General features: G+C 50.9%; 2 protein-coding genes and 1 long non-coding RNA gene across 5 annotated transcripts; 2 read left to right on the forward strand and 1 right to left on the reverse strand.

The window, feature by feature from the left end:
- Positions 1–2462: 2462 nt before the first annotated feature.
- TMEM134 (transmembrane protein 134) lies at positions 2463–7690 on the reverse strand. Of its 2 annotated transcripts, XM_072790134.1 has the most exons (7): positions 7438–7689; positions 6450–6514; positions 5889–5978; positions 5660–5736; positions 3245–3289; positions 2996–3049; positions 2463–2813 (listed from the first exon to the last, which is right to left on the reverse strand). In XM_072790134.1, exons 1-7 carry the CDS (start codon positions 7609–7611, stop codon positions 2731–2733), a joined length of 588 nt encoding a protein of 195 aa, XP_072646235.1. In that variant the 5' UTR covers positions 7612–7689; the 3' UTR covers positions 2463–2730. The 2 variants fall into 2 exon arrangements, with proteins under 2 accessions (XP_072646235.1, XP_072646236.1); XM_072790135.1 differs by lacking the exon at positions 3245–3289 and having other exon boundaries at positions 7438–7690.
- On the forward strand, positions 2969–12843 carry LOC140612526 (uncharacterized). The gene is made up of 3 exons (XR_012013694.1): positions 2969–3313; positions 3825–6693; positions 10465–12843. It is a non-coding gene; the product is annotated as an uncharacterized lncRNA (long non-coding RNA).
- Positions 12844–18492: 5649 nt separating this feature from the next.
- On the forward strand, positions 18493–24492 carry AIP (AHR interacting HSP90 co-chaperone). Of its 2 annotated transcripts, none has more exons than XM_072790140.1 (6): positions 18493–18813; positions 21516–21695; positions 22901–23089; positions 23512–23688; positions 23783–23924; positions 24180–24492. In XM_072790140.1, the coding sequence occupies exons 1-6, from the start codon at positions 18715–18717 to the stop codon at positions 24383–24385; spliced, it is 993 nt and encodes a 330-aa protein (XP_072646241.1). In that variant the 5' UTR covers positions 18493–18714; the 3' UTR covers positions 24386–24492. The 2 variants fall into 2 exon arrangements, with proteins under 2 accessions (XP_072646241.1, XP_072646242.1); XM_072790141.1 differs by having other exon boundaries at positions 18539–18813; positions 23783–23916.
- Positions 24493–24671: the final 179 nt, after the last annotated feature.

A 24671-nucleotide genomic window follows, 5' to 3' on the forward strand; every position in this document is an offset into this window, starting at 1 on the left:
TAAGTACAGGCATAGCAGACAGAAGTGGGCTATGAGGCAAAAAGCACGGAGGATGAAATGAGTCACAACCTGCTAAGGAAATCTAATGTTCCTGGTCTGAACACATCTATCGGTGTATTTTTCAACTAAAAAAATAAGTTACATTGGGAGTTAAGATATTCCTTGTTCCCCGAGGATAGTGTTACTGCCAATCCTGTTTGGATTACATAATCTAACCAGCAAAAATCAAGCACGTGGGTCACATTGAAACTTTAACTGTTGTGATTCAGTGTTTTTTTTTTAATTAAAAAATTTTTTTTAAATTTATGATAGTCACAGAGACAGAGAGAGAGAGAGGCAGAGACATAGGCAGAGGGAGAAGTAGGCTCCATGCACCGGGAGCCTGACGTGGGATTCGATCCCGGGTCTCCAGGATCGCGCCCTGGGCCAAAGCCAGGCGCCAAACCGCTGCGCCACCCAGGGATCCCGATTCAGTGTTCTTTTTAAAAATTATTTATTTATTCATGAGAGACACACAGAGAGAGGCAGAGACATAGGCAGAGAGATAAGCAGGCTCCCCACGGGAAGCCCAATGCAGAACTCGATCCCAGGACCCCGGGATCATAGCCTGAGCTGAAGGCAGACACTCAACCACTGAGCCACCCAGGCACCCTGAAATTTGAATTTTATAAACTTTTATGTGTCTTATTATTCTTTTATTTTCTTCCCCCAATTGTTACTAGACTGTAAAAACCATTTTTAGCTTGGGGACCATATTGGGTCTGTGGGCTATCGCTTGCTGACACTTGCTGTAGTCTTATAATGTGGAGAATCCCAACTTCTGAAATAACTCTGTTTAGATTGTGGAATGACAAGTTATGAGCATGGCAGTGACTCTGTATCAATTGCCTATTTGCTCACAATGAATTGTTTTCATAATTTTCCTTTTTCCCCATGATTATATTCATTGAAATATAATTTTGTCTAGTTAATCTGCTAATATAAATTATGAGCTTATATATTCTGTATGTCTTCTTTCTTTTTTTCACTTTTCTAGGCCAGGTTTTATTTTGTCTTGCCAAAGTATTGGTCCATGATGGATTATATGTGAAAACCAGTCCTTTGCCACAGCTAGTTTGATTTAGGAATTCCTGCATCCAACTGGTGCTCCCCAGAGTGCTTGACTGGGGGCCAAGCAGGAGAGCAGGAGTGGGAGCAGGGGACTGGGTGTTCATTCTTTCAGCAAAGTCACAGAAATCTAAAGACATTGTGCTGCCCTGGTTGCTGCAGACACAGTGGCCAGGTCTCTTCTCAATTGCACACCTGTTTTACTGGGGGAGACAGACTGTAAACATCTAAGTATATGTACAGGCTTTTCCCCACAGCCAAGTGCAGGATCTAAGACATACATTCAAGCAGGATAATGAGAATTGAGAGGCTGAAGTTAAAGTGATGGCTTGAAAAACAGGTTTACTAGGAAAAATGAATGAAATAAAGCTCATCTAAGTACAGGCATAGCAGACAGAAGTGGGCTATGAGGCACAGGATCTACCTCAGCCCACAGTCCTTCAGCCAGCCTCTTGAGTGGTCAGCTGGGGATATTCATGCTTTATATCCTCTCCTCTCTCTCCCACACCCAGGTGTCATGGAAGCCTTGGCTTATGTTTCTAACTTTGCCCTTGGGTGAATCAGCTCTCTGGACCTTGGTTTCCTCATCTGCAAAATGGAACTAAGGTGGTGATTATCAGAAATAACCTATGTTAAGTACATAGTGTAGGGTCTGCTGCTTTCTAAGAGCTTGATAAATGGTAGCTATTATGATTTCAGGTTTCAGGGTTCTTGAAGAAACATTCCCTGGCTCTCAAGATTCTGAGATGCTTAGGTTTTCCAAAATTCTCAGATGGATCTGTTGCCAATGTTTCTGTGGTTCAAAGAGTCTTTTATCACTGAGTTCTGTCATATGGGCCTTGCTTCCCATTGTCTTTGCCTCCACTTCTCCCAATCCCTGGACTTGGGAAATAGGGCAGTGGGTGGAGAGGGCTGGGCTGCTGCCTTGTCATGGCCCACAATTGGAGCTGGCTGTGGCAGCCCAGGGCCCCAGAGCCAGGCTGCAACCAGGATACCAGCCTCTAGGCCCCAGGCCTGCGTCATCCAAGTGCCCTTGGCCAGGGCCACCCGGGGCAGGCACCAATGCTGACTCTCTAGGTAGAAAAATGGGCAGGGCCAAGTCGGCTAAGGCCTGGTGGAGTCGGGAGGCTAGAACAACCTCCAGGTTTGCAGGGCAGAGTCCCAGGTTCAGCTCTGTCCCAAAGGCGCAGGTACAAGTCTTGGAGCATCAGGACTGTCACGGGTACAATGAGAAGATGAGTAGTCCTGGAGTCCCTTAGCTCCATCAGCGCTTTCCTCAGTTTTTGTGAGAGGGGAGCTGTGGGCCAGGCTGGTGGCCTGGGCAGGGCTGGAGGGCAAGTAAGATCAATGGTCTCTTTTGGAATTAAGTACATTCTTTTATTAGCACAAAACACCACCAACCCAGCAGCTCCACGGCCCAAGAATAAGTTAAGGCACAGAACAGGCCAGGGGCGACTTTCCCAGGCCTGGGTATTGGGCAAACTTCCTGAACAAACTTCCGAGGGGGCTGGGGGCTGGCGGGTCCCAGAGTTCTTCCCTGGTGAAGAGGGAACCGGAGCGGCGCGGACCCGAAGAGCGCCCCCTGGGGCCGCTCGGAGACAAGGCTGGATCCCGCCCCGCGGCTCACTTCTCGAAGTAGGGCAGGTAGAAGAACTGGAAGCCGCGGTGGCCCTTGACCGCGCAGTAGATGAAGATCACGTGGTAGACTGCGGGGCGGGGCGGGTCAGAGCAGAGGCCCCGGCCCGGCCCCGCCCCTCTCCAGCTCCGGCCCCGCCCCCGCCCCCTCTCCAGCTCCGGGCCCGCCCCCGCCCCGCCCCCTCTCCAGCTCCGGCCCCGCCCCCGCCCCCGCCCCCGCCCCGCCCCGCCCCGCCCCGCCGCCCTTCCGCACCTCCCGGGACCAACAACAGGAAGCCGGGCACAAAGAAGATGGCGCTGGAGACACCTGCAGGAGGAGGGGCAGAGTCAAGGCGGGGGCGAGGGGCAGGGCTCAGGAGGCACTGCCTGGGCAAGTCTCACTGTCCGTGGCTGAAGGGACCGTTTCCTGCTACGAGGGTGGAAGCAAACTCCCGAGGGGGCTGGGAGTTCTTCCCTTGTGGGGGCCCCCCATTTGCCTGCGGAGGTAGGAGGGGTTGCTCACCTGACGAGGGGGCCACCTCCAGTCCCACGGCGATCAGGATCAGCACTGCACACAGATGGAGCCGCGAGGGTGAGGGCAGGAGGAGGGGGTAGGCTCTGGGGACCGGGTGGGGACCTCCAGCCACAACCCCCCAGCTAGGATTAGGCCCGAGGAATGGTATCCCCCACCTGAGCTGAAGGTTCCCTAGCCAGAGACCCTTCCTGGGAAGCTCACCAAGCTCTGTGTTTTCAGAGTAGGGGACCTGGCAGGCCCTGGGAAATGTCTGAAAGGAGATTTTTCTCTGCTCCTTGGTGTGGTCTTTCAGTTAATCGACAAATATTTGTGGAACACCTGCTGTGTGCCTGGTGCGGAGAATCCCACTGGGAAAGGCGAATGAGGTCCCTGCTCTCATGGCCCTTTCCTAATGGTGTAACCAACAAGACTCTCCAAGCTACAACCCCAGTGATAGGGATGTGGTAAGGCCAGGTCAGGCAGCATAGGAGCCTGGGGGATCTGGGAGGGGCTTTTTGGAGGCAGTGGCAACTAAGCTGGGCATGGTAGCAGTAGCAATAGCAGTTAATACTTAGTTACCATTTACCAGGTGCTGCCAGGCACTGGGCTAAGCTTGTCACCTGCCCTGCTTTATTGTCACCATGACTGACTGAAACAGGTATGATCATCCCCATTTCATAGAAGGTGAAACTGAGGCACAGAACGCTGCATTCAGAAGGAAGAGGCAATCTGACTCCAGATGTTTTGCTCTGGGCATTGTACAGGCAGAAAAGGGGAGGAGTGCCCCACACAGAGGGAGCAGCATGGCAAGGGCCCACAGTCAAGAGGGAACTTGGGGCTTTCTAGGAGTTTCCAGCTTTTGGCAAGAGTGGTGAGGCAAGAGACCAGGCCTGAAGAGTTTGGCAGGAGCTGTAGGCAATGGCGAGGGATGTAGACTTTGGCTGAGGACAGTGGGTGTTGGGGAAGTCATGGTTGAATCAGCTTTTCATACCCAGAGGGTCCTGGGTCCCCAGTTAAATAATGGGACTGGGGGGTGGTTGGGGAGCCAGGCTCTGCAGCAAGGTGGGCAATAGAGCACGGAGGCTTGAGGGGCCACCATGGACTGCTATGTGATTTGTACCTTGCACAGAGCACCTCAAGTATGCGATGGGGGCTGGAACACTACTTGCCCCCTAAGCTTAGAGCTGGGGGCCCTGCCACTCAGAGGAGGCGTCTTTTTCTAATTCCCACAAAGGCCCTTTATAGGTCTATGGTGATCTCCAGCCTGGTAATGTCCCTGATGTGGGTTTATTTATTTAGTTTTTTTTAAAAATTATTTATTTATTCATGAGAGACATAGAGAGAGGCAGAGACATAGGCAGAGAGAGAAGCAGGCTCACTGTGGGGAGCCTGATGTGGGACTCCATCCCATGACCAGACCCTCAACCACTGAGCCACCCAGGGGGTCCCTCTGATGTGGGTTTAAATCCCAGTTCATCTACTTCTCAGTTAAGGTCTGAGCAAGTCCCTTTACCTGCCTGAGGCTCTGTCCTTACTTCTGAACAGGAATGGTAATAATGCTTGCCCTCATGGGTATTGAGAGTATGAAATGGGGTAAGGGAGGTGGCCAGTGTGACCAGTGCTCAGCTTGCAGTGGGTACTGGGGAAGTGGTGTCTCCCTCCCCTGCACATAGACACCCAGGGCTGAGTCAAGGACGCTGTTCAGCTTTCTGGCCAGGGGACTTTGACCATCCTGGAGGAAGGAGAGCAGTTGCCACAGCTGGGCTGTCTTTAGGTCTCTTGACCCCAACCCTGTCCTTTCTGGGGATCCTGAGTCCTTAGCACCATAGAATGAGTCAGAAAACATCTGGCTGTGAGATCTGCCTGTTCTGGGCTTCAATTTGCCCATCTGGGTGGGGAGAGGCCCTCATCAGCACTCAGACTCCGGAGAAGGGGAAATGATAGGTGCTCTATGGATCAGGCTGGCAGGGATGGGCATATCTCTGAGCATCTGTCCCCATACAGAACCCCATACAGGTTCTGAGTCATGGCCCTGCCTCTCACCTACTGTGTGACTTCTGTAAGGCAGAAAAAAAAGCCTACCCTGCACCTGGCTCAAAGTAGACTCAGAATAAATGACAGCTGTTACTCTTCTGCTCCCTGATGGAATTCAATGGGCTGAAAGAAAGAAAGAAAGAAAGAAAGAAAGAAAGAAAGAAAGAAAAGAAAGAAGAAAAGAAAAGAAAAGAAAGAAAGACAAAAGTTTGGAGTACTAGACTAAGTTCCATTTTCAACTCTGTGCAATTTCCTGGCTGTGTGACCAGGAGACTGGGCCTGCTCCTCCCAAGGATGCAAGGAGGCTCAGTGTGGCAAGGGGATGCAGAGCCTGCACAAAGGAGGACAGACCCCTCATGGGGGTAGGCAGGGGACCCTCAGGACACTCACTCAGCCCCAGCAGCAGGAGCAGGAAGGAGGCCAGCACCACCCGGCGGTTCTTCTGGATCAAAGGGTGTTGAGTCCAGCTGGGTGGCAGGAGAGCAGAATAGGTGTGAGAGGTGACAGGAGCCCAACACCCTCCTGTTACCCTTCCCCACCCAGAGGACTGAGGTGGAAAGCCAGAGCTGCCTGTTCTGGGGCACAGACCCCAGGTGGCTTAAGCAGGGCAAGGTCTCACCTGCAGCAGGCATGGTAGGAGCGCTGGGTGCTATTGCTGATGGTGCTGAAGGACCACTGGGAGCTGCGGATGGACGTTCGGCTGGAATCCCTGCAGGCCAGGTGGGTCCAGTGGGAGGCAGGGGAAGCAAGGAAGGGGTCATAATGACGTGGTCAGGGATGGTGCAGGGAGCACTGAGAGGGGACAGGGTGAAGAGGAATTCAGGGGCTGGGGTCTCTGACAGTACTGAGAGTGGACAAAAGGTGGGGGTTCAAGCTAGGGATTCCTGCAGGACAGGTGATCTGCGGGAAGGTAGGGGCCAGACCAGGCTGCGGGGGGTGGGGGGGGTTCTTCAGGATAAAGAGCCTGGTGGGACTGGGTGGGTGAAACGGGCACTGGGGTAGGGGGACCCTGCAGGACAGGAGAACCCATGAGGGGAGTGGGGATCAAGCTAGGAATTCTTGTAGGGCAGAATGTGAGGGAGCTGAGTGATGTGAGGTGGAAGACTGGCCAGGGACCTGGGGAACAGGAACCAGAAGCATAGGGCTAGAAGTACAGGGTGGGTCCCCACCTGGCCCTGACCTGGTGCCGACTCCCCCATCGGGCTCCGCAGAGGGCTGGGCTCCATCCTCATCGTTCTCCAGGTTCTATTCCAGAACACAGGGCTCAGAGGGGTGGTTGGGCCCAGGCCCTTCCCACTCCCCTCTCAGGGAGAGGAGGAAAGCAATGCCACACAGCTGTTTGCCTGGCTGCCTGACAGCTGCTCACCTGGCCCTCCACCCTCCCCGCAAAACGGGTTTGATGATTCACAGAAACCGAAACCCAGGTAGGAGGTGGGTGCTGGGGGCTTAGGGGGCTGGGGGTTGGCAGGAGCCACAGGGGCTGTTTGAGGGCTCCTAGCATGGGTCCCAAGCCAGGAGTTCTCTCATGTTTGGGAGTCAGGGTGGAGCTTTCAGAATGGTATTTCAGAGGCCCAGTTGGAGGCTCCGGATTTGGGGTGCCAAGGAAAGGCAGAAGCCCATGGTTTCCAGGCTTGGGGCTCAGGAATCCGGTACAGGTCTCCCAAGGAAAGGATCCTAGAGTTGGTGGAAGTCCTCTAGGGAGAATGGAGATTTCCAGTTCAGTAGAGTCAGGGCACGTGCAAGGATTCATCCTGTGAGTGTGGGGGTGGGGGAACCTCCAGCTGGGGTGGGGACTTCTAGAACACAAGACGGAGGAGTAGAAGGCTCAAGGGTCTGCTCTGGGGTATGGGCAAGGTCTGGATCAGGTACAGAAGAGCTCTCCAGCCCAGGGCGGGGGAGGGGATTGGGTGAGTACCCAGGATGGGTGGGACACCGGGTGGGATTTCCAGCTGGGGCTAGAGGACTGACTGGCTCCCGGGTTCCGGTTGTGGACTCTCCAGCAGCGGCTGGGGACCGAAATCAGAGCTGAGGTCTGGGCAGGGCCCTGGACCAGTGGCCACGCAGGCTGGGGCCCCGAGGCAGATTTCCCTTGAGTTGGGGCTCTCCAGGGTCCGGCCTGGGGTCGCGCCCGGACCCGGGCTGGGGCTGAGGTGGTCCGGGCCGTTCACCTGGTAGCGCAGCCGGGACTGCTTGTCCTCGTCGGCCACCTCGAACCGGGCCCGGCGCTCGAAGTGCAGCGGCCCGAAGCGGGCGACTCCGCTGAATTCGGGCCCCGGGCCCGCGTCCTCCAGGGACAGCTCGAAGGCGTCATCGATGCTGAACTGGGGCCGGGCGGCGCTCATGGCCCCGGCCCGCTCAGGCGCCCCTCGCCGCCGCCATCCGCGCCCGCTCGCCCCGAGCGCCACGGTCCCGCCCCCGCACGCAGGGCCCGCCCCGGGGCGCAGTCTTGGGAGCGCGGCTGCCCGGCGCCCGGGCCGAAGCCCCGCCCCTTCTCGGCAGGCCCGAGTTGCCGAGCGCCGAGGGGGGCAGTGGGCGGGGCCTCCTTTGGGGACAGCACGGGGGCCCGGGCGCCTCCTAGCGGCCGCCTGCGCGCTGCACTCGGAGGCAGTCGGTCGGTCTGTGTCATGGGCTTGGAGGGCGTCGGGGTCAGGCTCCCAGCCTGAGACGGGGCCTTCTGCGTCCCAGCCCGCGCCTAGAGAGCCAAGGAGACCCCTGGGACCAGACTGTCCCCACCCAGACTCACCGCAGATGTGCGCGGGATGCGCATTCTCACCACTGCAGATGTGGAAACTGAAAACACTGAGGCCCAGAAAGCTCACGTGGCTTCCATTCCTCCCATCCAGTCTCCACTCAGCAGCCAAAGTGGTCTTTTAAAATCTATCTGATCTTTTTCTCTGTGTGTTATTTTAAAAAAAGACTTATTTGAGAGACAGACAGTGGGAGCAGGGGGAGGGACCAAGGGGGAGAGAGAAAATCCGCAAGCCAACTTCATCTGAGCGTGGAGTCCCATGTGGCCTGATTCCAGGACCCTGAGATTGTGACCTGAAGCAGAAACCAAGAGTTGGCCACTTAAGAACTGAGTCACCGAGGCGCCCCTCTCTGTGTGTTATTCTTAAGGAAAAAAAAGTTTTGTTTTGTTTTTTAAAGTATGCAGTTAAGTCACTCTATATAAAACCGTCCCTTGGTTTTCTGTTGTGGTTGAAATAATATCTGAGCCCTTTTTGACTACGGCCCACAAAACTGAATGTACTGGTTCCTACCTACCTATCCAATCTTATCAAGCCTCCTCTGCCCCTCTTTCACCCACTCAGCAACACAGGTCAAACTCATTCTCATCTTAGGGCCTTTGCACATGCTGTTCTCTATGCCTGGAAAGCACTTAACCTTGTTCTTTCACAACTGGGCCCTTTCATCATCTGGGTCCCTTCATTATCTGCGTCCCTGCTCAAATGTTCCCTCTCAGAGGTGCCATCCCTGACCAGGCAATTTAAAGTCAATTTCACATTCCACAGCACTTACCTGAAATTAACTTATTTTATTTACGCTGTTGTTTTATTCACCACTGTGTCCACAGTGCCTAGAACAGTGTTTGGCACTGAGTAGATGCTCCTTAAATATTTGTGGATGGAATGAATGAATGAATGAATGAATGAATGAATGAATGCTTTGCCAGAATCCCAAATGCTTACAGGTGATAGAACTGGGAAACCAAGCTCACCTAGCTCTAGGATGCTTATCCTCCACCCACCACACTGCATTGTATGACCTCATGGACCGAGGTGAATCAACCCTACTTCTCAGTTTATGACACATCATCATGGTGAACCAGGCCCCTCTCAGTGTGCTCAGTCAGCTTTCCTGAATCCTGGCCGGTTCTCTACTACACGTGGCTTGGCTGTTATATGGATATTTGCAAATCACAAACGTGGTATCCTGTATAAAACTCATTCTGTTGTTCCTTACATTTTGATACTCAACGCTAATGTCTTCCACATCCATCTCCTTTGTTGCTTCTACCAGTTGCATGCAGCATGCCATGTTGAGCGTCCAGCACTTTTATTATCCACCACACCTTTCAGTGATGCACACTTAGCCTGGCCTCAGTGCTCCTGTCACATACATCACTGCCATGAACACCTTCATGTTACCTCCTTATGAATTGTGGGAGAATTCTTGAAGTAGGACTTCCACGCCATAGAGTGCAGGTGCAAGCACTCTTGATTTCACAAAGCACTGAAGATGCTCTCCTGGGTGGCTGTATGAATTTTCACACTTACCGTGAGGGTTCTGGGTTTCTCTTAACACTTGATACTAATTTTCTAATGCTTACTAATCTGATGAATCTAAAGTGGTTCCTAATTTCCATCTAGGTTCTCTGACAACTGGGGAATTTGAATAGCTCTTCATGCTCTTGGCAGTCATGGTAGTTCTCTTTTCTGAAAACTGTTCATATCCTTTGTCCATTTTTTTTTCTTTTGGGTTTCTAGCCTTCTTTCTGCTGATTGGCATGTCTCTACATAGCTGAGTATCAATGACTGCTGTTGTGCATCTTTTCTCTGTCTTTGTCTCCTTATCTTGTCTAAGCTTCCCTTAGTTAAAAAAGCTTGGAGTGCTGGGATGGAGTGCAGGCTGGGGCCCACATCGCATGCGGGCGTTCTCAGTGAGCACAGCCTTGGCTCCTGCTGGGCTCCAACCAACAGATGATGAGGGCTCTGGGTGCCGGTGCTGCCCAGGAGTGGCTATTGGGATGGGCCCCTACCTCCTCTCCCAAGCCCAGCACTCTCCCTCATTGACCTGCAGGTGGTGCCCCAAGAACTCTACCCGGGCTCAGTTGAGAAATCTGTTCAAATCTGTTCAACTCCACTGGGGAGTTCAAAGACTGCTCCAGGACCTGTGAGTGTGGTTGAACTCCTTAACTATTTGACCAACTTCTGTTTCAGCTGCCTTTCTTTCCCGTTGCAACATATGCCTTCTTCAAACGAGGCTGCAAGGGGATCCACATTCCTGCCATCTTCTACTTAGTTCACATCGTGACAACCTGAATTCTGGTTCTCTCCACATTTCTATTTGAGGACTTCTCTAAAGCCAGTGGTTTCAAAGGACAAGGACCTAAAACTTTCCATGAACAACTAACCCTTCTGTGTGTCTATGCCTCCTATTTTCTCATTCTTATGCTTTTGCTTTTTGTATTCCAGAGTCCCTCCTACAAGTAGGAGAAGAAAAGAAAGGAAAAGAGAAATAACCACTGGCCCTGGGTAGAGATGCCCACAGGGCAGTTTCCTAATGGACCCAGTGTGAGGAAAACTCAGAACCCATGTCTTCAGGAGCATTTGAAACACCAGCAGCAGCACTCAGGAGGAAGATGCTGGCAGGAGCCACATGGAATGCTCGCCTTCTAAGGACCACCAGGCCAATCACCAGAGGATGGACAGAGGGCTGTGGGCTAGGTTATTGGGAAGTGGTGCCAAATACTTCACTGTGTGCCCAACTTCCATCATGAGCAGGACCAGACCAGAAACTGCATAAACTTCCCAAGAAACATGGTCTCCTTGGCATGTTCATGAGTCATTTGACCCACAATATTCATATGACTGAACCCTGGAGCTAGGTTAGCTTGGGTTATTTTTCATGGGTTTCTGTAGCATATCACTAATTAGCAAAATGAAGCGCAGAATTTTTCAGGCCACTTTTTAAGCTTGAAATTATGTCTCTTTAACATTTGTTAAGAACTATATCATATTTTCTGGCCCCTACCCATGGAGGAAAAGTACTGTGTAAGAGGTTTGGGATTGTTTTTAAATTAATTAATTCTTTTTATAGATTTTATTATATTATTTATTATTAAAGATTTTATTTATTTATTCATGAAAGAGGCAGAGACATAGGCAGAGGGAGAAGCAGGCTCCTCGAGGGGAGCCTGATGCGGGACTCAATTCCAGGACCCTGGGATCATGCCCTAAGCCGAAGGCAGACACAGCCACTGAGCCACCCAGGCGTCCCTATGGATTTTATTTTTAAGTAATCTGTATACCCAGCCTGAGGCTCAAACTTATGACCCTGAGATCAAGGGGTTGCGTGCTTTACCAACTGAGCCAGCCAGGTGCCCCTGTACGAGGTTTAAACATATTTTTCCTCAGGGATCAGCCCTGGTATGACTTTCAGTCAGAAATGGGTTAAACTGGAAGGTGTTTTGTTTCTGTCTTGAACAGGTCATCCCAGAACAGATTTTTTAAAAACACTCCTTATTTATCCTCTTTCTAAAACATAATCTTCTATGTTTTTTAAAATTAATTTTTATTTATTATTTTTAAAAATATTTTCTTTATTTATTTGAGAGAGAGAGAGAGATAGTAACAGAGATAGCAAGACAGAGCGCGAGTGAGTAGAGGGAGAAGCAGACTCCCTGCTGAGCACGGAGCCCAATTTGGGGCTTGATGCAAGTCCCTGGGATCATGACCTGAACTTAACTGACTGAGCCATGGCACAGTCTTCTGTGCTTTTACAGACCACCTGACATAAGTCCCTTTACTTTGAAGCCTTGTGTCTCCAACCTGATCTAGAAGTGTGCTTCCTATGGGATAACTTCACCCTTCCTAAGAGTTTCCTCATCTTTCCAGGCTTGTTCTCAGTAGAAGGCCAGGGGCAGCTGGGCATGACATGTCCATTGTGTAAATCTAGAATCTCTTCATGGTAGTACTTGGTATTCCTTAGCTTTCTCTAAATTCATACCCAAGGCCAACTCAAAAAAACCAAACAAAGAAAAACTGGTGAACACACATGGAAAATGGAAACTTTCCCTGTTTCATTTCCTCTTTTTGTCTGTTTTGCTCACAAGTCATATTGGTCTGCTTGTTGGCAGTTTCACCTGAGTCATGTGTCTGATCCAAATAAGGGTAGTTGCTGACCACTGCCTGATTTGTTTTGTGGACTGGGGGCTACAGGGCCCAGGATTCTCTCACAAGGAGTTAGATATACACTTCAAAGGGAAAGAGGTAGATCATGCTATTTGAAAATAAATATTTAGGGATGCCTGGGTGGCTCAGTGGTTGGGTGTCTGCCTTGGGTTCAGGGCCTGATTCCCCAGTCGGGGATCAAGTCCCACATTGGGCTCCCTGCTGGGAGCCTGCTTGTGTCTCTGCCTCTCTCTGTGTGTCTCTCATGAATAAATAAATAAAATATTAAAAAAAGAAAACAAAAATGTATTGTGTTTCCTTCCAAAGTTTTGGGAATTTACAAGACAGAAAGAGGAAAAGAAAGGATCAAAGTTTACAGACTACTTAGTTCAGGCTGAGAAGGCAAGAGGTGAGAGCCTGTGGCCACTGGGTATTCTCCAGCAGATATGCATTCCCATCTGAAACAATCCCCCCCTCCCCGCCCCCGTTTTGTTTACTGCCTTCAGAGATGCTGCATTCCTTTACACGCCATCTTTCACAACATACTTGGGTCATTCAAGTCACTGGAATGTTACAGAGGTTTTTGGGGTTTGGTTTTGTTTGTCCCCTGCTATAAAACAAAAATTTCAGTTCATTTCTGAAAAACAAATTGGTCAGCAAATTAATTTTGTTCTGCTTCTCCTTTACACAAAGATTCATTAAAAGAAAAAAAAAGATCCTCAGTTTTATATATTCAAGTCCATCAGGTTTCTGCTCTTTGAGTTTTATTTGAAGTATTTCCTCACCCTGAGATCACAAAGATATTCTCCAACTTCATATTCTACTGGTCTGATAGTTTTACGATCCAGAAAAGTGTTGCAACAAGGTAGTTCACTGACTCTGGAGCCAAGCTACACTGGAATTCCAGTCTTCTCCTTACTAACACTAGGATTTTGGAGGGTTAGGACAAGGGTGAAAAACTTAAGGGGACTTCAATGGACCAAGCAAGATCATAATACTTTAAAGCACTATTTTTAAAAATAAAATTTAAGGCAAAAATACATGATTAACCAAATATCAACATTTTATTTTATTATTATTTTAAAAATATTTTATTTATGTATTTAATTTAGAGGGGCACCTGGTTAGTTCAGTTGGTTAAGTGTCTGACTCTTGGTTTTGGCCCAGGTCGTGATCTCAGGGTCCTTGGATCGAGCCCCCCGTTGGCTCCATACTGAGCGCAAAGTCTACTTGAGATTCTCTCTCTCCCTCTGCACCTTCCCTTCCTCAAATAAATAATCTTTATGCATTTATTTAAGAGAGAGAGAGAGAGTGTGTCCGAGCAGGGGGAAGAGCAGAGGGGGGAGAGAGAGAGAAAGAGAGAGAGAAACATAAGCAGACTCCACGCAGAGCATGGAACCCAATGAGGGGCTCCATCCCATGATCCCGGGATCATGACCTGAGCTGAAATGAAGAGTCAGGGGCTTAAGCGACTGAGCCACCCAGGTGCCCCAAAATATCAACATTTTAATAAAGACACGATTTGACTTTGCATGACTCATGTCACTCACCTCACCCTAGTCCAACCTTGAGCAAGTTACATAAACTCTGTGCCTTAGTTTCCTCTTTTGTCGGATGGAAGTAATAATAGTATTTCCTTTATAGCATTAATTTAGGATTAAATTAGTTAATGCATACTAAGGGGCATAACACTGTGACTGGCACATATAAACACTCGATCCATTTTTAACACCATTAGGTATTACAATTTATATTAAGATACTTAACCCTACAGATTCTGTCTTTGGATGTGGTACAAGAAGGGATCTGTAGTTATTTCAGTGTAGAGTGAACCAGTTTTCCCAGCATTGCCTACCAACCAGTTCTTTCTCCCTCTGAACTGTGGTGCCACTTTTATCACATATCAAGTAATCAAGTATATAGTTGTTAACATGTATATCTATTTTAAGCTCTCTTTTGGGTCTTTGGTCAGCTTGACTAATTCTCAGTATCACATGCTTTTTATATTATTATGGTTTGCCATGTGGTTTATTTATTTATTTTTATTTTTTTATTTTTTTAAATTTTTTAAATTTTATTTATTTATTCATGAGAGACACACACACAGAGAGAGAGAGAGAGAGGCAGAGACACAGGCAGAGGGAGAAGCAGGCTCCACACAGACAGCCTGACGTGGGACTCGATCCCAGGTCTCCAGGATCACACCCCGGGCTGCAGGTGACGCTAAACCGCTGCGCCACCGGGCTGCCCTATTTTTTTTTTTAATTTTTTATTTTTACTTATGATAGTCGCACAGAGAGAGAGAGAGAGAGAGGCAGAGAGACATAGGCAGAGGGAGAAGCAGGCTCCATGCACCGGGAGCCCGACGTGGGATTCGATCCCGGGTCCCCAGGATCGTGTCCTGGGCCAAAGGCAGGCGCTAAACCGCTGCGCCACCCAGGGTTCCCTGCCATGTGGTTTAAAATATGATAAGCCACCCTCCCACCCCCCACCTTTGGTCATCTTTTTCTTTTCTTTTATTATTTTTTAAGATTTTATTTATTTATTCATGACACACACACACACACACATGTACAGCACAGGCAGAGGGAGAAGCAGGCTCTATTCCATGCAGGGAGCCTGATGTGGGACTCGATTCCAGGTCTCTAGGACCACACCCTGGGCTGAAGGCGGCGCTAAACCGCTGAGCCACCCAGGCTGCCCCTCTTTTTTTTTTTTTAAGATTTTATTTATTCATGAGAGACACACAGAGAGAGAAAGGCAGAGACATAGTCGATCCTCAGACTCCAGGATCACATCTAGTTTCCAGAGGCCAATGCTGGGCTGAAGGCAGACGCTCAACTGCTGAGCCACCCAGGCATCCCTGGTCATCTTTTTCAAACTTGACCTAGCTTTTCATTCTTCTATAGAAATATTACAAAAATTGTTTTCTAGTTCTTAAAGTTTTTTTTTTTTTAATTTTCACTGGGATTTCCATTAAATTTCTAGATTGATTTCGGGAGAAGTCTATTTCAAATGTTAAGCTCTTTCATTCAATAAAAAGGTATGTCACTGAAGTTATTCATGTCTTCACTTATGTCCTTAAAATATTTTCTCTCTAAAAAGTTCCAGGCTGTGCTTTTATTTCCTAAATACTGAGTTTTACTGCTCTTGTGAATGGTATCTTATTTTTTTCTTTTTTCTTTTTTTTAAAGATTTTATTTATTTATTCATGAGAGACACACACACACACACAGACACAGGCAGAGGGAGAAGCAGGCTCCATGCAGGGAGCCCGACATGGGACTCGATCCCGGGTCTCCAGGATCACACCCTGGACTGAAGGCGGCGCTAAACCGCTGAGCCACTGAGCCACCCGGGCTGCCCTTTTTTCTTTCTTTTTTTTTTTTTAAAGATTTTATTTATTCATGAGAAACAGAGAGAGAGAGAGAGAGAGGCAGAGACATAGGCAGAGGGAGAAGCAGGCTACATGCAGGGAGCCTGATGTGGGACTTGATCCCGCGTGTCCAGGATCACACCCTGGGCCGAAGGCGGCGCTAAACCTCCGAGCCACCTGGGCTGCCCGGTATCTTATTTTCTATCACATTTTTTTTAGTGGATTATTGATGTTATGAAGAGTGTTATTAATTTTTGGTAGCTTTATTTTATATTCCTGCAATACTGCAGAATTCTCTAATTTTTTTTAATTAAACTTTTAATTTCCTTATTCATGAGAGACACAGAGGGAGGCAGAAACATAGGCAGAGGGAGAAGCAGGCTTCCCATGGGGAGACTGATGCAGGACTGGATCCCAGGACCCTAGGCTCACAACCCAGCCAAAGGCAGATGCTCAACCACTGAGCCACCCAGGCATCCCAAAATTCTCTAATTTGTTAAAAATAGTCTGCCCATAGATTCTTATTTTTTTTTAAGATTTTATTTATTCACTCATAAGAGTCAGAGAGAGAGACTGAGAGAGAGAAAGAGAGAGAGAGAGAGAGAGGCAGAGACAGAAGCAGGCTCCATGCAGGGAGCCCAACGTGGGACTCCATCCCGGGTCTCCAGGATCAGGCCCTGGGCTGAGGGTGGCACTAAACTGCTGAGCCACCCAGGCTGCCCTGTCCAAAGATTCTGTTGGATTTTCTATGTAGAGGGAATTACTCTTACAATTTATTTTCCTTGGTTCATTGCTTTGGCCAGGACTTCCAGTACTGTGCTAAACAGCATCATTGGTAGAGAGTATTAATTTTTTTTGAAGATTTATTTATTTATTCATGAGAGAGAGAGGCAGAGACATAGGCAGAGAGAGAAGCAGGCTCCACTCAGGAAGCCTGATATGGGACTCGATCAATGGACCCAGGATCACGCCCTGAGTCAAAGGCAGATGCTCAACTGCTGAGCCACCCAGGCATCCCTAGAGAGCATTACTTGTCTTGTTCCTGATATTGAAGGGGATGGGAATACTTATTCCATCATACTTAATCATGTATGGCTTTTTATCAATCTGAGAAGTTTCCTCTTTTTCCTAACCGTAAGGTTTTGGTGTTTTTAAAAAGATCTATTTATTTATTTTTAGAGAGAGAGCAAGGGGAGGGACAGAGGGAGAGAATCTCAAGCAGACTTCTCCCTGGATGCAGGGCTCAATCTCACGATCCTGAGGTCATGACCTGAGCTGAAATTAAGAGTTGGATGCTCAACTGACTGAGCCACCCAGGTGTCCCACTAAACTGTAAGTTTTCATTATTTAGCCATAGAACTTTATCAAATGCTTTTCCTGAATATTTTGAGATAACCATATGAGTTTTCTCCTTTAGTTCACTGATGTGATAAATTATAATGATAGATGTTTCTATCTATTCTGAAGCATTCTTACATTAATGGAATGAGCTATATTTGATCTCGATGCTTTTTTTTTTTGAAAAAAGTTTAGGGGTGCCTGAGTGGCTCAACTGGGTAAGTGTCTGCCTTCGGCTCAGGTCATGATCTTTGGGTCCTGGGATGGAGCCCTGCATTGGGCTCCCTGCTCAGCAGGGAGTTTGCTTCTCTCTCTTCCTCTGCCCCTCCTCCTGCTTGTGCTCTCTCTCTCTCTCTCAAATAAATAAATAAAATCTTTAAAAAAATGCCGGTCAGTTTTCCTCTTTTTCCCTTTTTTGGAACAATTTATAAATAAGATACAGGCTACTTGTGTTTTCTGTTTTTTTAAGATTTTATTTACTTATTTATTCATGAGAGACACAGACAGAGAGGCAGAGACACAGGCAGAGGGACAAGCAGGCTCCATGCAGGGAGCCCGATGTGGACCTTGGGATCACGCCCTGAGCCAAAGGCAGACAGACGCGCAACCGCTGAGCCACCCAGGCGTCCCAGGCTGCTTGTTGCTTCAGAATTTGGCAGTGATGGCCTATAAAAAACTTTCTGTTGGTAAAAAGCAAAAGCGAAAACCAACCAAACAAAGCACATTTCCCTTTCACCTCTGAGGTCCCACCTTTCTCAGGGGACTTCTTGTGGGAAATGAACTCTCACTGTGTCACTGTCCCATGCACTTAGCACCTGGGTCAGAGGGCAGGGACAATAACCCTTCCTAGTTAGGAGGGTAGGATGAAGACAGGTCACAGTTCTCAAGACATTCCCCTGACTGGAGCACCTAATCCTTTAAATTGGGTGAAGGCTCCTACTGCTATTGATCACAGCTAGTTTCCAGAAGCCAAGAAAAACCTTGTTGTAGCCCCCAAAGTACGTCATTTCTATCAGTCATGTATTTCCTAATACTTATTGCACACCTACTGTGTGCCTGACACTGGATTCAGTGGCCGACTCACCCACTCCTGACCCCACCAGGGGCTCTCCCAGTCTCTTGGGAGCTTATTGTACTCACAGGAATACCGAAACCCTCTTACTCCTGGTTTTATTTTTTGGTTTTCATTTATTTGCTTTTTGTTTTTTCCCAAAGATAAAAATCCAGGATGCAAAAGTCACTCTGTTGCTAGATTTTCAAAAAGAAAAGGCCAGAAAGGGATACACGATAATAGTAGCTGTAGGTAGCGGCGTTACCTCGGAGGATGGGAGGGGGCCGCCTCCCATCCTCCGAGTCCCGGAGCCCCGTAATGCTTCGACACTACAACTTTAAACGGGTTGGGTAGGAGCACACAACCACGTGGGAGCGACCTTCCAAATCCATTCAATGACCTAATTGCTGGGGACGCCCCGCCCCGCGTCCCTGGCCCCGCCCCGCGTCCCTGGCCCCGCCCCGCGTCCCTGGCCCCGCCCCGCGTCCCTGGCCCCGCCCCGCGTCCCTGGCCCCGCCCCGCGTCCCTGGCCCCGCCTCTCTGGCGCGTCCCGCCCCCCCGGGGGCCTCCCCAGCCTCAGGCCCCGCCCCTGGTCAGAGCTGCGCGCTCGGCGCTGCGCAGAGAACCAATTACAGTCCGTTTCGACGTTTACTCCCTTTTTGGCATCTGCCCTCAGCCAAAATGGCGGCATCTCGGAAGTTGCCGAAGCCCTAGAAAGTGCCGAAGCAGTTCCGGAAGCTGCCGAAGGAGTCCGGAAGTTACCGAAAGAGAGCAGCGGGGAAGAAGGATGGCGGATATCATCGCAAGGCTCCGGGAGGACGGGATCCAAAAGCGTGTGATACAGGAGGGCCGAGGAGAGCTCCCGGACTTTCAGGATGGAACCAAGGTTCGTGCCCAGCCCCCTCCCCTCGACCCTTTGGCGGCGCGGTGCGCATGCGAGGCGGGAGGAGGCCTTAGGCGAGAGGTTGCGCATGCCCAGAGAGCAGCGGCCGCTGACCCTACCGCTCACATGCCGAGCTCGACGCTGGTTGGTCTGCATTTAAGTAGGGGGTGAATTTAGAGACGTCGGCCTCGCCCGGTGGTTTGGCGGTGTGGCTGCATTGGTCGGGGAGGCCGTCAGTCATCATCAGAAGGTTGCGGGGGTTTGGCTTCAGCGTGTGCTCAGACCTGGAGCCGGAGGAGACCCAGAGCGGGAGACCTGGGACGTGGGGGGTGCCCCGGGACTGGGGAGGAGGCTCGGGGCCTCTGGGTTGTAAGGTTCAAGTTCTTTTATAGATGGGAGAGCCTTCTGAAAACACTTAGGCTAGCTCCCATTGTTTAATTGGGGAAAAGTGAGGCCCCCGAGCGCGCAAACCCATTAAACATGCCCAGAGGTCAGGTCTGCCAGACTGGAGCTCTTGGGCAGAGTTTTGGACCTCTCTACGTGATGTTGCTCAGGACAGAGAAGGGCTGGGAGGTTAAAGAGTCTACCACCTTCCTCCTTTGTATCTCCAGGCCTCTCCTGTCCCCTCCCCAAACACCCTAAGTCTCCGGGCTTCCCTGCTTCTGCTCATGCAGTTCCCTCCTCCTGGAGTGCCTTTTTCAGTTGCCTCTAGAGTCAGTTGCTTCCCAGGGGCAGCCCCCAGGGCCCAGCAGAGCAGTCACACAGAACATGCGTATTGAGCAAGTAACCAAAGATCCTGGCCTGGATTGGGGACACCAAAAGTAAAAGCGGTTGTGAATGAGCAGCCCTCTGCCAAGGTTGGGTGGGTAAAGATTCTAGACTGGCCCAGCGTCAGTGCCATGAGAGCAGAGGGAGAACTCCGTCGTTTTGATGGTCAGTTATATTAAGAGGGATTCTTTCAGAGTGGAGAGAAGAGGTGTGGGAGTGGGCGCATGTCCCCATGGGCTGTGTGTAGAGGGGGTTGATGGCCTTGAAGAAGGGAGATTCTGGATGGAACAGACACCAGGAGGAGAGACATTGTAAAGATAGTGAAGATATGTGTGGCACCAAAAAACAGGGACAAGTAATACCAAAGAACAATCCCGTGGTGATCGAGCGCTCACAGTAATACATGATGCATAATACATACTCTGTTTCCTTTCATTCCCACAATGCGGGCTGGGTTAGGGTTGCCTCTACTTTACTGATTTGGAATCAGAGTTCAGAGATGCAGCATCGTGTGGTGGGCAAAAGCGTGGGCTTCTCTATCTATATCCTGCCAAGGGTTTCATCTTCAGATCTCTTCTCTCTGCACTCACCCCCTGGGTGATTGTCCCCCAGGCTCATCTCTAAAAAACTCTCCACTGCCACAGGTGTATTTTTGGCTGCGCTCCCGACTCACCACCATCACTTGGTGGCATCTCAGACTTAGCCAGCTGTACCCAAGCCTTCCCCCATCTCAGTGGGGGGGCACCTCCAGCCTTCTGGTTGCCAAAACCCTCCCAGTCTCCACAGCCCTTCCTGTGCTCTCATGTCCTGCAGCAAGCCTTCAGAATGCACCGGGGATCTCACCACTTCTCGTGGTCTCTCCCTGGACCACCCTGGTTCAGGTCCCTGTTGTGCCCCTGGCCTACTGTGCTAACCTCTTAACTCACCTTCCTGCATCTGCCCTCACCCAAGTCAGATCCTCTCCCTCCTCTGCATGGAGCCACCCAGAGTAAAAACACAATGGCCTCACCATAGCCTCCAAGTCCTGTGGGATCGTTCCCCTTGACTGCGGTGACCCCACAGTGCACCCCTTCCCTCATTTGCTCTTTTTCTGCCACACTGGCCTTTTTTTAAAATTTTTTTTAAGATTTTATTTATTTATTCATGAAAGACACACACAGAGAGAGAGAGAGAGGCAGAGACACAGGCAGAGGGAGAAGCAGGGGCTCCATGCGGGGAGCCTGATGCGGTACTCGATCCTAAGACTCAAGGATGATGCCCTGGGCTGAAGGCAGGCACTAAACTGCTGAGCCACCCAGGCTGCCCATGCCACACTGACCTTGATGCATCTTGAACACACTGTATGATCTCACTGCTATCCTTTTGGCCTAGACAGTTCACACCAGTTTCCTACCCCAGCATCTGTCTGGTGGGCTTTCTCTTGTACTCTCTTCAGATATCTGCTCTAATGTTGCCTCCTCAGAAAGTGTCCGCATCCTGTGTATAAATTTGCCCTGTCTTCCTCTGCTGCATTGTTTTCTGATCCACAGCCCTTAGCTCCACTGTATATAGCACAGTGTTTTGTTTCAGCCTCATCTCCTTTAGAAGTTCCATGTGAACTCCATGGGCACAGGGACTTTTATCTGTTCTGTTTACTGCTGTGTCTAGCACAGAGCTCAGACACATAGTATGTGCTCAGTAAATATTTGTTGAAAGAACATTTGGTGGCAGGGTGCTTGGAATCCCACCCCAGCCTGTCCACCCCCTAACCATGTGACTTGGGCTCCTTCCTTCACTCTCTGTGACTTAGTTTCCTCCTCTGGGTGGTGGGGTAAAGGTCAGGTGGTGACCCTTGGGTGAGTCCTGTGCCCCATGCTATCTGCAGGCTGGGAGCTGGCTTGTCCTTGGGGGCTTGGTGAGTGTTTGTGCCCTTGCCTTATCCCACATGTGGCCTGCAGGCCACATTCCACTACCGGACTCTGCACAGTGACAAGGAGGGTGCCGTGCTGGACGACAGCCGGGTGCGTGGCAAGCCCATGGAGCTCATCATTGGCAAGAAGTTCAAGCTGCCTGTGTGGGAGACCATCGTGTCCACCATGCGTGAGGGGGAGATCGCCCAGTTCTGCTGCGACGTCAAGGTACCTGACATCCTGCACCTGCCTGCAGTGTCTGTCCAGATGTTTCCTATTCCCCATCCTAGGGCCTGTGCCCTAGCCAGGCTGCCACAAACTCCCTCCAGGGCACTACACCAACAGGACATCGGGGTCCTGGCCCCTTCTGCCTTCTCCTCTTCATTAGCCAGACTGCAGCCAGGGGACTGATTCTCAAATGCAAATAACCTGCACGACTGTGTTTTAAATCCTCTCTGGCCCCTAGTTACTCTCAGACTCTCACACAGCCCTGCAGGCTCTGACTCCTGCCAGTCTTCCCCTCCTACTCACCTCCCTGCCTTTCCTTTCTGTCCCCTTCTTGGCCAAGATCCTACCTCATACTTCAAAGTCAATTCCTGGGGTCACTACCCCTAGGAAGCCCTCCCTGACAGCTGGTGGTTGGCTTGAAATCCTCCTCTGGGTCCTCTAACCCTCATGCCCTGCATGGCCAGGATTTGGTCCTCTACCTGGGTGTAAGGGACTGCAGAGCAAGGACTAGACCTGTTTATCTTTAGCTCAAAACACTCAGCACCAAGACTGAGGACGTCTGCTGGCTGGAGAGACGTTACTCCCACAGTCTGCTCCCATGCAGACTATAGGGAGAGTGAGCAGAGCTGGTTGGACTGGGGTTGAGGTAGTCAGCTTCCCACCTTCTCAGCAGCTGTTCCTGGTGAAAGGTCAAAGACTAGGTCCTCTATGCCTGGAGGTCTCCGCTGAGCGCCCAGACCTGAGATAGGCCCTGAATGGGGTGGGGCTGGGGCAGGAGAGAAGGGAGAGGGATGCTGAGAACAGAATGTGGAGGGATCCCAGTAATGGTGAGAAGTCCAGCTTGTGGGCTACACCTCTGGGAGGAGGAGGAGGAAGAGGCAAGAGCCTGAGCTTGTAAGAGCAGGGGAGGTGGGTTGACAGTGAGAGTGTGTGTTTGTGTTGGGTGTGGGAGAGGTGCTTGGTTTGGTGGCCAGAGAGTGTGGTGGGAGCTGGGGACTTTGCCAGAACAGAAGGCTGGGATGCCAGAGGACTCTGGAGGGAGTTTCTCTGTTTCAATGGAGTGGGGCCTGAGCCAGTTGCTGCCCCTCTCTGGGCTTCAGTGTTCTCTCTCAGGTGGTGATGGGGCCAGGGGCTGGGCTTCTTGGGTGTGGAGACCAGGCAGCCCACGCTGACAGAGCCCCTGGTGCCCACTTGCCTCTCTACAGCATGTGGTCCTGTATCCGCTGGTCGCCAAGAGTTTACGCAACATCGCAGCCGGCAAGGACCCTCTGGAGGGCCAGCGGCACTGCTGTGGTATCGCCCAGATGCATGAGCACAGTTCCCTGGGCCATGCTGACCTGGATGCTCTGCAGCAGAACCCTCAGCCTCTCATCTTTGACATTGAGATGCTTAAGGTGAGGGGCTACCAAGCCACCACTGCGCAGCCTCACAGCAGGAATTGGTCCTGACTGCTCGCCCAGGGCTATTGGATGGACCGTTGTAGGGTTGGGATAGGGCAGGTACAAGAACGCCTGGCAGGATCCTGACAGTCTCCATAGGTTTCCCTCCTGGGGCCCCTCTGCTTCCGCAGGTCTCTGTGAAGGTAGGGGTTTTCACCATCTTGTTCACTCTTCTGTTCCTGGAAGCTGGCCTCGTGCTGGACAGGTAGGAGGTCCTACTTAAACATTTGTTGAATGGTCAGTGAAGGAATAAGTGGTTCTGCTTCTGGTGTCCAACGTCCAGAGGCCCGGCCAGCCTAGAGGCTGGTCAGGTCTGCCGATGGGGAAGACCCTGGGGTGCCCTGGGGCCTCACCTGATGTGGCCCATGCTCTGGCAGGTGGAGAACCCCGGCACATATCAGCAGGACCCCTGGGCCATGACAGATGAGGAGAAGGCAAAGGCAGTGCCAGTCATCCACCAGGAAGGCAACAGGCTGTACCGTGAGGGCCACGTGAAGGAGGCCGCCGCCAAGTACTACGATGCCATTGCCTGCCTCAAGAACCTGCAGATGAAGGTGCTGCCCGGAGGCTGTGGTGGAGAGGGTGAGCTGGAACTAAGGGACTCGGCTCTTAGTGTCTTCTGGCCTCTCGCTGTCCCCATGCCCCCAGGAGCAGCCCGGGTCCCCTGACTGGATCCAGCTGGATCAGCAGATCACCCCGCTGCTGCTCAACTATTGTCAGTGCAAGCTGGTGGCCCAGGAGTATTATGAAGTGCTGGACCACTGCTCCTCCATCCTCAACAAGTATGACGGTGAGCCTTTGACGTCACCCCCCTTTGGAGCCCCTACGTGCACCTGAACAAATGTCCTCCACCCAAGCAGGGTCATGGGCACTGTTGTGTCAATGACATATGAATGGTGTCGTGGGGTTTTGGGTGTGGTTGGCATTCTCCGTTTGGGAGGGTTCTGACCCATGAGGGGACCACAGTGGCAGAAGTCAGGCTGGCCAGCTGGCTTGTCCCCCTCTAATGCCTTTGCATGCCTGCTGCCCTCTGGCACCCCTGCAGACAATGTCAAGGCCTACTTCAAGCGGGGCAAGGCACACGCGGCCGTGTGGAATGCACAGGAGGCCCAGGCTGACTTTGCCAAGGTGCTGGAGCTGGACCCTGCCCTGGCGCCCATCGTGAGCCGTGAGCTGCGAGCCCTGGAGGCACGGATCCGGCAGAAGGATGAAGAGGACAAGGCTCGCTTCCGGGGCATCTTCTCCCATTGATAGGGCCCTGCCGGCCCTGCCCACCCTGCCTAGCCCACTGCTGCTCCCAGCACCCCTGCCCCTGCTGCATCATGCTTCTCTGTATATAAAGGCCATATTTATCTCTCCCTGGGCCTGTCGAGCTGAATCATTGGGAAGACCAGGGTTAACATCTCAAACTTACTGGTACTCAGGTGGTTTTGTGAGGCAAAGGATTGAGGTTCTGATCCCAGCTTCCCATTTGCCAGCTCTAGGACCTCTCTGGGCCTCAGTGTCCCCAGCAGAGATGAGGAGGATGATCTCTGTC

Source organism: Canis lupus, chromosome 21, assembly GCF_048164855.1.
Source record: "Canis lupus baileyi chromosome 21, mCanLup2.hap1, whole genome shotgun sequence".
Classification (NCBI taxonomy): domain Eukaryota; kingdom Metazoa; phylum Chordata; class Mammalia; order Carnivora; family Canidae; genus Canis; species Canis lupus.